This window comes from Myxine glutinosa, chromosome 2 (assembly GCF_964187855.1).
Source record: "Myxine glutinosa chromosome 2, kmMyxGlut1.1, whole genome shotgun sequence".
In the NCBI taxonomy this organism is placed as follows: domain Eukaryota; kingdom Metazoa; phylum Chordata; class Myxini; order Myxiniformes; family Myxinidae; genus Myxine; species Myxine glutinosa.
The window spans coordinates 142,470,787-142,483,625 of record NC_136262.1 but is presented as its reverse complement, the minus strand read 5'-3'; the positions used below and the strand labels follow the sequence as shown (position 1 = coordinate 142,483,625).

Genomic DNA, 12,839 nt, shown 5'->3' with positions numbered 1-12,839 from the left:
GGATTTTTTTCCTACCTCCACAAGATGACCAATGAACTTTGATCCCTCCCTCAGGCCTTGCATTCTTCTTCTTGATTCATTGAGAGGACCCAGCCGGGAGCACGTTATTCACACACTATGGGAGTAAGACTTGATTTTTTTTTTCCCTCCCTTTACAGTGTTACTTCCCACATTCCCAATACTCTTAACATTATCACTGCTTTCTTCTTCCCATGCTTGTCCAGTTTATTACTCTTCTCTCCTTTTTTAAATCGTACATTCAAAAATTGATTTGGTATGGCCTGTAAGCATACTCATGTGAATTCCTTGCTCCATTATTCTGACAACCCATGTTTAGATCTCAAATCATTGGTCATCATGTGTTTATTCATTGTCTACTAATGTATGTGTAATTTATGCAGAGGTACACTCATGTCTACTCATGGCTTCTGTTTTGTGTGGGTCAAGATGACATCAGTTCTCAAGTACTCATATCTTGCTCTGATGAACTAAAACTCCAGCTCTGGAAAAATAACTGCTTCTCCACTCGCAACAATTTATGGAGGCTCATAACTGGATACAAGAGGTTGGGGTTGCATCCATGGACACATCTCAAGTTGGCACAGGCATACTGTGTAATTCTCGATGGTGTTCTCTCATCTGCTCTCGGTGGAGAGTGGTGTGCCCCAAAGTGGTGTGCTTGCACCATTGCTATTTCATGTCTACATCAATGGACTCTCAGAATCACTATTCCATTTTACTAATGATTCCACCTTGCATCAATTTGTTTCTCAGCCACAGCTCCGACCGCAGCATTTTCTATCACAATCAACTTTTGGTCCTCATAAATATCATATCCTTAGGCTAGATTAAGCTTTGAAAAAAGTTCATCCTCTTCATCAGCCATAACCTCTCTGAGACAGACAATGTTTCAAAACTTGCCTCCAAAGCCAGGCACATGCTCAACATTGGCCATCAGGTCAATTTCTCCCTCAGCATCTCTGAATTTCGAAAAGCCTATAAAGCATCCGTGCACAGCACACTGGAATATTGAGTTCCCTTGCAGGTTAGCTACCTGCATCCCACCTCTCATTCATGGATGCTGTGTGATGCTCCAGGGCGGTCTCGACACTGAATATCACTGACATCACCCATCATCCTGCCAAAGCATGGGGATAACTGCTCATACCGTATACCTGTCGAATCCTTCCATAACATTTATGCTCATCATGTAGTTCCTTCCTTGTCAAACTTCTAAGCTCCGCTCACCTACATTTCTTTGGCACTTTCTTTTTCTCTCATTTGTGGAACTGGTTTTCCTTCCTAAGAGTTCCCTGAATCCACCATAAATAATAATAATAATAAAGGAGTCTTATATAGCCCCATCAAGCAGAGTTAACGACCCTCGTGGCGCTTTACATTATCATGCGAACGCACACACACCGCACACACATACACAAACATACACACACACAGACACACCGTCACTCTTGCCCGATTCCTCTACCTCCCCATTCAAAACCCACAGATGTGTACTCTCCCCTCCTCCCCCTCCCTCCCCCACACATGTACACAGACATACTCTCGATCTCTGTCCCACCTCAAACCAAAGGGGAAACAGGACTTAGACTTTGAAAGACTAGTGAAACAGATAGGTTTACAGGGAGGTTTTAAAGGCAGGAAGAGAGTCAACATGTCGAACAGAGGAAGGCAAGTCATTCCAGAGCAGAGGTGCAGCAAAGGAAAAGGATTTCTCGCCAAATGACTTGGTGCTGGTGCACGGTGGCTCTAAGGTCATAGAATCGTCGCTTGAACGAAGCCGGCGCCGAGGTACATAGAGAGTGAGCAAATCGGAGAGATAGTGAGGTCCCGCTCCACACAATGAGTTATAACATAGTGTGCAAATTTTGTATTGCACACGAGCAGAGACAGGCAGCCAGTGTAAAGATTCAAGGAGCGGAGTAACATGGTCAGACTTTTTCGCCTTACAGACAAGACAAGCGGCAGAGTTTTGAACCTTTTGTAATTTATTCAAGAGAAACTGAGGGCAGCCAGCATACAAAGAATTACAATAGTCTAGCCTTGAGAGGACAAGGACACAGACCAGAGTTAGAGCAGCCTGAGGAGTAAGATAGTGGCGAATGGATGCGATCTTTCGCAGCTGAAAGTATGCTGATTTGCAAGTTTGAAGTACTTGCTTGGAAAATGTCATGTTACAGTCGAAAACCACACCAAGGTTCTTGGCCGACGAAACAAAGTTTACATCAGTTTCACCAACATGAATAGTGGTAGGAAGTAAACATTGTAGAGGACATCTGTGCGATCTTACAGTCATAGACTCTATTTTAGCATCGTTCAGCTGAAGTTTGTTTTGGGTCATCCATGCCTTCACGTCGGCAATACAGCCTTCTAACACTTCAACAGTGGGCACGATTTGTTGAATCATGCTTCCTTTGTACAGCTGATTGTCGTCCGCAAAAGCGTGGTGATCAACTGAATGTCTGGCAACAAGATCAAATAGAGGCTGAGTGTACAAAAGAAAGAGGATAGGTCCCAGGACTGAGCCCCGGGGAACGCCAAAGGAAAGCGTGGATTGTTGTTGTTGCAACACCATTGTTGCTTTCAATTGAAATACGTTCATCTGTTCTCAAGCTAGAGCAGGGGTCAGGAACCTTTTTGACTGGGAGAGCCATAAAAGCCAAATATTTCTAAATATATTTCATTGAGAGCCATATAGTATTTTTAACGTATAATAAATTAAATATGTCTTACTTTTAATGTGACTTCTGGTGCTGCATGGTTTTGCTGATGGCCTTGTAGTCTGGTTCAAACGTGGTGAGGTTGAGCTTCATGCAGGCGTTGAGGCTTCCATCAGTTAAACGTGAGCGTAGGTTGGTCTTAATGTTCCTCATATGCGAGAATGACTGCTCACATGCATATGTAGAGCCAAACATGGTCAATACGGCAATACTCACACGCTGCATTGTGTGGTATGTCACAGGAAGCTCGTTCCAAGTTTTAAGAATCAGCTGGTCTTCAGGTTGAAGATTTTTCATTTCTGTCCACTTGTGTTCCCTCGCCAGCTCTGCTCGCTGTCGCGCAAGACTTTCCAACTCTCCATTAAGTGACTTGAACTTACTCATCCACATGTCTGATGCCTTCAGGTCAGCAACTTCCAGCTCAAAGTGTCCGATAGAGACCCCGGGGATGCATGTCAGGTCGATTTTGTCCACTGCACACTCATGTGGATGAGTGATGAACTTGAAAAGACCAGTGCGCGCACGAAATTCTCCAAAACGTGCTTTGAATGACTGCAGGAGATTGGACGTAAAGCCAGCTAGCTGCTGGAGATCCAGATGTTGAGTGGAGTCACTTGCTAAGCATGCATCTCTAAATTGTTGCAGTCTTTCAAAGTGCAGAAGACGACCTGTTTCAATGTCCCTGAGAAAGACTTCCAGCTTGCTTTCAAATGCAAACACTGCTTGTTGAAGGGATGAGATTGTATTTCCAATACCTTGCATTTTCACATTGAGCTGGTTCAGATGGCCAGTTATGTCCACGAGATAGTGAAACTGCAGGAGCCAGTCAGTGTTGTCTAGCTCAGGATGCTTGACGCCTTTCATTTCAAGAAAAGTCCGGATTTCACTCAGGCAAGCTGCAAAACGGCTGAGCACCTTCCCCCTTGACAACCAACGCACGTTGCTGTGTAAAAGCAGACCGGGATAATGATTCCCAACTTCTTCTAACAGAGCTTTAAACTGGCGATCATTTAAAGCTCGGGCAACAATAAAGTTGACCACTCGAATGACCAGCGACATCACCTCACCAAGCTCCTGGCCACACGTCTGAGCGCAAAGCGCCTCCTGGTGCAGGATGCAATGAAAACTTAGGATGGCTCTCTTTTCATGTTCACGGAGAAGCGCTACAAATCCTTTATTCTTCCCCAACATACAGGGTGCACCATCAGTACAGACAGAAATAAGTTTATCCATCGGTAGTTTTTTTCTTTAGCAAACTCCATGAAAGACGTGAATAAATCCTCTCCTCTTGTTGTCCCTTTCATTGGCAAAACAGCCAAGCTTTCCTCACGCAGTGTGTCACCTGCAGCATACCTGGCAATTATACTGCACTGAGGTAGATGGCTAACGTCTGTTGACTCATCTAACGCGAGAGAAAAGTATGTCCCGGCGTTTATGTCCTTAATTTGTGTTTCCTCGACTTGATTTGCCATCATGATGCTACGATCGTGCACAGTTCTTGCTGACAGGGGCATGTCTTTTATTCATTTGATTATCTTGTCTTTATTTGGGAAGTCATCAAACAGTTCATTGGCCACATCAAGCATGAATGTTTTGGCATACTCGCCATCTGTGAATGGCTTTCCATTCCTTACTATTGCCAAAGCACCCGCAAAGCTAGCGGAATTCCCGTCACCTTGCTTGGTCCACACACGTAGTTGCTGCTGACTCGTCTGCACTCTCCGCTGTAGCTCCTCGCATGCCCTTTTCCTGCTGTCCCCCGCTGGATATTTCGATGCAAATGAAGCATGGTGCGTATCGAAGTGCCGCTTTATATTTGACCGTTTCATCGATGCAATTTTATCATTGCATATTAGACATACCGCAGATCCTGCTCTCTCACCAAATGCAAATTCCTCTGTCCACGCAGCCTGGAATGCACGGTAATCATCGTCTTTTTTTCTTTTCGCCATCTTTTCCGTTACAAGGGTTGAAGCGGATAAACTAGTTGGCTATCTGATCAAATTGATTTCTTCACCTTTACAATGACGTGGACATGCTCGCGAGCCATTGGTTCCCGACCCGACCCACGGGTGACCCGTGACCCGTGAAATTTATCTTCAAAACTAATTTCTGTTTACTTTAAAATGACACAGTATTATTAAGAAATATCACAAGTATTTTAAAATCAGTTCCAAACTGATTTTTTTTTTTAATTTTTTTTTTTCCAACTCAAAATTGTCTGGGAGCCATATGCCGTCACCGGAAGAGCCATATATGGCTCGCGAGCCATAGGTTCCCGACCGCTGAGCTAGAGCATGACAAACAAACAGACACGGCAATTTTTATTTTTATATATATATAGTGAAACCTTGACTTACGAGTGCACCAACTTACGAGTTTTCCGAGATACAAGCCGTCGCTCGGTCGATTTTTTGCTTTGTGGTGCGAGCCGAGATCTGAGTTACGAGCGAGCGAGCTTGGATATAAAACACGTAATCGTCGAAAAACATGAGCGAGGTGTGCGTGTTGTCGACTTGGTGAGGCAGTACGATCGTAGTACTTCTACGATATGTACGATTTTGAAGCAGAAGGAGTCGATAAAGGCTATCACGCCAGCCAAGGGCGTTAAGATTATTTCAAAGCTCCGGACCTCTGTCCATGAAGAGATGGAGAAGTTGTTGTTTGTGTGGTTGACGGAGAAGCAGCTCGCAGGAGATACCGTGACCGAGAGCATCATCTGTGAGAAGGCATGAGACATTTACGGGGATTTGGTGCAGCAGACGGCAGGAACATCAACGGACGAGGCATCGGAAGAGTCATTCAAAGGCAGTCGGGGATGGTTTGATAATTTTAAGAAGAGGACTGGCATTCACTCCGTCGTCAAGCATGGTGAGGCAGCAAGCTCGGATGGGAAGGCAGCTGAAGATTTTATTATAACTTTTGCCGAACTGATAGAAGCCGAAGGATACATCCCCCAGCAAATCTTCAACTGTGACGAGACAGGGCTCTTCTGGAAAAAGATGCCGAGGAGGACGTATATAACGGCAGAGGAGAAGAGCATGCCAGGCCACAACTTGTTCAGAGTGCCGGCGAGAGCTCGCCTTCTCTTTGTGGAAGACATGGTGAGATCCTTAACATCCAACAACTAATGGGACGCAAACGGGGCGCCCAGTTTAGCGGTACACACATTGATGAATCACCCTGCCTGTGAAACACCGACATGACAGGTTATAGCTGGGTCGGGATTCAAACCCAGGCTGGACAGTTTAGAGTCAAGTGTGCGTACCTCCAGTCCAGGCCATCCTGCCAACTTGTATGCTGCAGATATATGGAAATGCTGTTGAATACAGAGAATGAATGGGATGGCAACATAGAGATTAACCCAGTTTTAGGACCGGCAGAGAAGATAACTGAGAAGGAAGTTGAGGAAGCGATAAAAGCAATGAAGGGTAGAAAATCGGGTGAAATATAAAGCGCGAGATATTTTTATATATACTGTATATTTCAAAAAAAATTGGTGTGGTTTTTTGGGGGCTGGAACGGATTAATAGCATTTCAATTCATTTTAATGGGGAAATTTAATTTGAGAAATGAGCAAATTGAGTTACGAGCTCGGTCACAGAACGAATTATACTCGTAAGTCAAGGTTTCACTGTATGTATGTATGTATTTGTATTTATATATATATATATATATATATATATATATATATATATATATATATATATATATATAATATTATATATATATATATATATATATATATATATATATATATATATATATATAATCGTTAGATTAAATAAGACGCGGACGTAGCTTCAGGACGTCGATCTTTAATTGTCGACAAGCTTTCGACCAACAAAGGTCTTCTTCTGAGTCAGCCCCAAGTTCAACGGAACGGATTCCAGTGTCCTGGCTGCCATTGACGGTGCTCTCTGGCCCACTGCAATCGGCGCTGGCGGTGTTGTCTGGTCAGACGTGGCTTTCTCAGGGGACGCCTGGCACGATAGCCTGCTTGAACCAGTCGATGGTTGACTAGCCTTCTGGATACAGGCACATTTGTCAGTTGCTGCCACTCAGCCCTAAGCCGATTAGCTGACTTGGTACAGCCATTGCGGACTAACCGGTGCAGCTGGCGATCATCCGTCCTTGTGGTTCTGCGGGGACGTCCTGACCTCGGTATTGGAGTAGGGACACCCCTCTGAGCATTTCGTTTCAGGATCTTTGACACCTGACCTTGAGTGATGCCATACTGCCGAGCAATAGCACGCTGTTTCATGCCGGAATTTCGTAAAGCCACCACTAAATGACAAACAGCATTGTCGAGTTGACGGACCATCTCCAGGGGAAGCGGCAATAACTTTTGTGGACGTGCAGCAGTTGTTTTCCACTAATACAGAACGCAACAACCCTTATATACCCGATTGTGAAGCCAATCGTCAAATGTACCTGTCCGTACATTTTGTCACGCCACCTGTGATATAATCCTGTTATTGACTTCTTTCTGCGACAGACATCAGTGACATGGTTCTTTTAACAAAGAAATCACCGAAGCGTAAAAGAAACTCACCAGATTGATATACACCGAGTTCAGAAAGTAAACCCAAGTCAAGAAAAAAAAAAAAATTCCATATTAAATGCCAACTCTGTATATATATACAGATATACAGTGGGGAGAACAAGTATTTGATACACTGCCGATTTTGCAGGTTTTCCCACTTACAAAGCACGTAAAGGTCTGTAATTTTTATCATAGGTACACTTCAACTGTGGAAGACGGCATCTAAAACAAAAATCCTGAAAATCACATTGTATGATTTTAAAGTAATTAATTTGCATTTTATTGCATGAAATAAGTATTTGATCACCTACCAACCAGTAAGAATTCCGGCTCTCACAGACCTGTTAGTTTTTTCTTTAAGAAGCCCTCCCATTCTCCACTCATTACCTGTATTAACTGCACCTGTTTGAACTCGTTATCTGCATAAAAGACGTCTCCAGACCGTCTCCGACCACAAAGACCGCAAAGACCGACCGCAAAGACCGACCGCAAAGCCGTCTCCAGACCTGTCCACACTCAATCAATCAGACTCCAACCTCTCCACAATGGGCAAGACCAGAGAGCTGTCTAAGGACATCAGGGACAAATTTGTAGACTTGCACAAGGCTGGGATGGGCTACAGGACAATAGGCAAGCAGCTTGGTGAGAAGGCAACAACTGTTGGCACAATTATTAGAAAATGGAAGAAGTTCAAGATGACAGTCAATCTCCCTCGGTCTGGGGCTCCATGCAAGATCTCACCTCGTGGAGCCTCAATGATCATGAGAAAGGTGAGGGATCAGCCCAGAACTACACGGCAGGACCTGGTCAATGACCTGAAGAGAGCTGGGACCACAGTATCAAAGAAAACCATAAGTAACACACTACGCCGTCATGGATTAAAATCCTGCAGCGCACGCAAGGTCCCTCTGCTCAAGCCAGCGCATGTCCAGGCCCGTCTGAAGTTTGCCAATGACCATCTGGATGATCCAGAGGAGGAATGGGAGAAGGTCATGTGGTCTGATGAGACCAAAATAGAGCTTTTTGGTTTAAACTCCACTCGCCGTGTTTGGAGGAAGAAGAAGGATGAGTACAACCCCAAGAACACCATCCCAACCGTGAAGCATGGAGGTGGAAACATCATTCTTTGGGGATGCTTTTCTGCAAAGGGGACAGGACGACTGCACCGTATTGAGGGGAGGATGGATGGGGCCATGTATCGCGAGATCTTGGCCAACAATCTCCTTCCCTCAATAAGAGCATTGAAGATGGGGCGTGGCTGGGTCTTCCAGCATGACAACGACCCGAAACACACAGCCAGGGCAACTAAGGAGTGGCTCCGTACGAAGCATCTCAAGGTCCTGGAGTGGCCTAGCCAGTCTCCAGACCTGAACCCAATAGAAAATCTTTGGAGGGAGCTGAAAGTCTGTGTTGCGCAGCGACAGCCCCGAAACCTGAAGGATCTGGTGAAGATCTGTATGGAGGAGTGGGCCAAAATCCCTGCTGCAGTGTGTGCAAACCTGGTTAAGAACTACAGGAAACGTCTGATCTCTGTAATTGCAAACAAAGGTTTCTGTACCAAATATTAAGTTCTGTTTTTCTGATGTATCAAATACTTATTTCATGCAATAAAATGCAAATTAATTACTTAAAAATCATACAATGTGATTTTCAGGATTGTTGTTTTAGATTCCGTCTTCCACAGTTGAAGTGTACCTATGATAAAAATTACAGACCTTGACGTGCTTTGTAAGTGGGAACACCTGCAAAATCGGCAGTGTATCAAATACTTGTTCTCCCCACTGTATATATATATATACATATATATGTGGTAGCAGCAATCTGCTTCCCACGTCTCCGATCCTCCTCCGGCCCGGAGTGAGACCCGGGAAGCACTCAGAACTGTTCACACGGTGTTTATTACAAGAGCCTGTTACATGCATGAAATCTTTCCAGTCTTATGCACCGATATGGCGGCACCCGGTACAAGGCAGCGCGACCCACATTAGCAAGTAGCAAGTCGCGATGCGTACAATGCACAAGGAAGCGCCCCGAGGCCATACACTGAAAACATTAGAGTTCCAGCCGTCCAGTGGGTCCTATACATAGTTCTCACCACGTCCCCCTACCTCATCCCATACTGGGATCAAAGAGGTGGCCCAGACAGTGAGGAGCCTGAGCGGGCGGCAAGGCCACAGGGAGGACATAATATTTTAGTTTCTAGGGTACACGCAATCCAATGCACCGACCTTGAGGGGCGATAGATCTCAAGGGAGGTCTTCTGGCGGCAAATGGGGTTATCGTGTATGGTCTTAGACTGCCCACAAGAGGCTTGGGGGGGTGGGGGGGTATGGGTGCCCCCAATCATTGCCACCACACTCCTCCATCTGTCACTACAACATCTTAAAGATCGTTTTAGTTATCACCCTGGATCCCCCTGGGGATACCATTGGAAGCACTTGGCATTCATCGACAATCTAAATGGTCCACTTTGGTGGTGTGTCGGATCCTCCGGTGGCGTTTGCAGCTCAGCATTGGTAAGACAGTGTCAGCGGCATACCATCTTAACAACAGGGAAGCAAAAGGGAACTGGACGTGTTCGTTGACAACAAACGCTTGGAGTTCCAGCAAGCCCCAAAGTACCTCGGTGTATGCCTAGATCGGATACTGTCCTTCAAGCAACACCTAGAAGAAGTTAAGGCCAAGGTGACATCAAGGGTCTCGCTTATCCGACGTCTCGCTGGTACGACCTGGGAAGCCTCCGCCAAGACCCTACGAATATCCACGCATGCCCTGGTCTTCTCTGCAGCCGGATACTGCGCCCCAGCCTGGAGCAGAAGTCCATACGTGAGCAGTCCTAGCGGGAATCGCCCCGGCCGGCCTCCGACGGGAGGCTGCTACCCTCGCCCTGGCAAGGAATGCCCAGAAACGCGACTGGCACATCCTGCACAACACCATAACGATAGTGGCGCCTCCAAGTAGACTCAAGTCTTGCCATCCTTACAACAAGGCGGCACAAGAGATGCTCAGCTCTATCCCTGAGGACCTGTTTGGAAGCGCATGGCTGGTGGCATCTTGGAAGCAGGTGTGGGAAACGGCTGGGCCCACCCGCATCCACCGCTACATCTGGGACCCAGGATGTGGCGTCGTAGGAGAAGACCTGCCACGCTTGCAATGGACCTTGCTGAACCGTCCACGTACGGGGGTCGGCTGCTTCCAATCATCGCTGAAGATGTGGGGCCTGGCAGACAGCGCCGCGTGCGAGTGCGGCGAGCCTGAGCTGACTGCCGAACACATAATTACCACCTGCCCCCTATACAGACCACCTTCAGAAGCCGGCCTCCTCGACGTAGGACCAGAGACGAGGGCATGGCGGCACAACACTGAGCTGGCCATCATGGAGTGGGGTCGGTAAAGTGGGGGCGAAGTCCAAGTACCCCAATGGGCCCCCCTCACCCCTTAGGAGCTGGCTTGACCTAGAGAGGAAAAAGGAGAATTACCCCATCGTTGTATTAGGGGGAAATTTTATCCAATGGAGCATGCATTGGATTCAGTGCCCTACCGGAAAATCAAAGGATTGATCAATATTACAAGATTGTATGCAAAATGACATTACCGGGCTATAGTGAAATCACAGGATTATATCACGGACGATAAAATCACAGGAAAATTAACAAAGGATTAGAAATAAAGAAAATCACAGAAACAAATAATAAAGGAAATCACATCACAGGATTAAATCGAAAGAACCTCACCGTCCTAGGATTATAAAACAAACTATCACATCAAAATAACACAGGAAATCACAGGATTATCACTGTCCTAGGATTATAAAACGGACGATCACATCAAAATAACACAGGAAATCACAGGATTATCACCGTCCTAGGATTATAAAATGGACGATCACATCAAAATAACACAGGAAATCACAGGATTATATCAAAAGAATCTCACCGTCCTAGGATTATAAAACGGACGATCACATCAAAATAACACAGGAAATCACAGGAGTAAATCGAAGCCCGCAACTCGCGGTTGGGTGGTGGGCCACTAACACGCACGCACTGGAAGCGTGTACTCTTCTTTCTTCTGGACCGCGCACCCTAACGGAACGCGTACTCTTCTTTCTTCCGGAACGCGTAATCTACAGCTCAACGCTGCGCAAACGCAGCCACTCACGCTGGCTGGAGTCTGAGTCCTCCGCTTGTTCTAGAGTGGCCTCCACTTCCCGCAGGACTTGCCCAGTTAACCCGTGGAGATATGCAATTGTGTCGGCCGGGCACGATCCTGCGGGCTTGGGGCCACCTGGTGCGCAGGAACAGGGGGTTGGCAAACCCGGACCTCTCCCTTTGCGGACGCATGAGGAGGATGGGGGCGGCAGTTTACTCATGGGGACGTCTGGGTCATCTTCCTCCCGCTCTCGGCCCACCATAACCTGTTCACCTGCACCTGCATGGCAAGTTTTACTGATACACACTCGAATTAATGCTGTCGCACATCCCATTACGAGGACGATTGCCACGAGAAGACTCATGGCCACTGTCAGCCAATGAATGACTTTGGCCCCCCATCCTCCAAAGGTGCTTGCCAACCAGGCGCCCACCCCCACTTTTCTCGGTCTAGCCTTTCATTTTTTAAATTGGTACTTACCTCCCTCATCTTGTCGATAGCCGTCTGCACCCCCTGTGACGGACGAGGAATCCATGCACAACATTTCCCTTTGACAATCCCGCACACGCCCCCCTTCTCGGCTAGTAGTAAGTCGAGCGCCACTCTGTTCTGCATTACCATCGCCCTAATCTCCACTACAGTGCCCAGTAACGCTTGGTCCGCCACCATTGATTCATTTCCAACCTTTTCTAACACAAATGCCAACTTATCTATTCGGTAGCTGTTCATCACTGAGCCTGCTAATGGAAAGAAGAAGCTTCGGGCTTTCTCCCATCCTGCTCCGTGCAATGCCGTCTGGCCGTCGGCGTTCCAAAAGGCCCTTCTCTGTCTGACCCGTCCTCCCATTACATACCCTTCTTCCTTGAAGTTTATCTGGGGCAGTACGTGTGCTAAATAACAAGTTCCCACCCAACCTCGAGGCAGGTTCGGGTAGGCCCTGTCCCCGCACACGAACATGGTTCCCTGTGGTCCAATTCTTGCGCTTGCCATGCAATTCCCATCCTCTCCTGACCTCACAGCTAAATTTTTAAGGGGGCCGTCCTTCAAGGATATACTTACTTCCCAATCCCGACTCCACCGACTCAGGGTCCTTTGGCAGATCGAGTCTCCCATCATATGGTGGGAAGAGGCTCCATACCCTCGGCTCTTTATACAAAGGGGGGCTTCCTCCTGTCCTGTCAGGTGCATGGCCTGGGGCATCTGTCCTTGTTGGGTCCACGATGGCATCTTTCCTTTTTTCATTATTAGCCCAGGAGCATTAGGTTAGGACCTAGAAGAAATTAGTAGAAAGCTGATTTTTTTGCACAGAGCTTCAGAATACCATGTGGATGCCCACAATATAAAGTCCCACGAGTCCCACCTTGTGGCATTTTCAAAATTCAGGATGGCCGCCGGTTGGATGG

At 46.7% G+C, this 12,839-nt stretch overlaps 1 protein-coding gene across 4 annotated transcripts in view; it reads left to right on the top strand.

The window, feature by feature from the left end:
• LOC137413531 (uncharacterized) overlaps positions 1–12,839 on the top strand; it is a 132,371-nt gene that overhangs the window by 76,881 nt on the left and 42,651 nt on the right. For all 4 annotated transcript variants that reach the window (XM_078771759.1, XM_078771758.1, XM_078771760.1 and 1 more), the window contains one exon: positions 55–123. In XM_078771759.1, the coding sequence (XP_078627885.1) occupies positions 55–123 (69 nt within the window). The remainder of the gene's footprint in view (positions 1–54; positions 124–12,839) is intronic.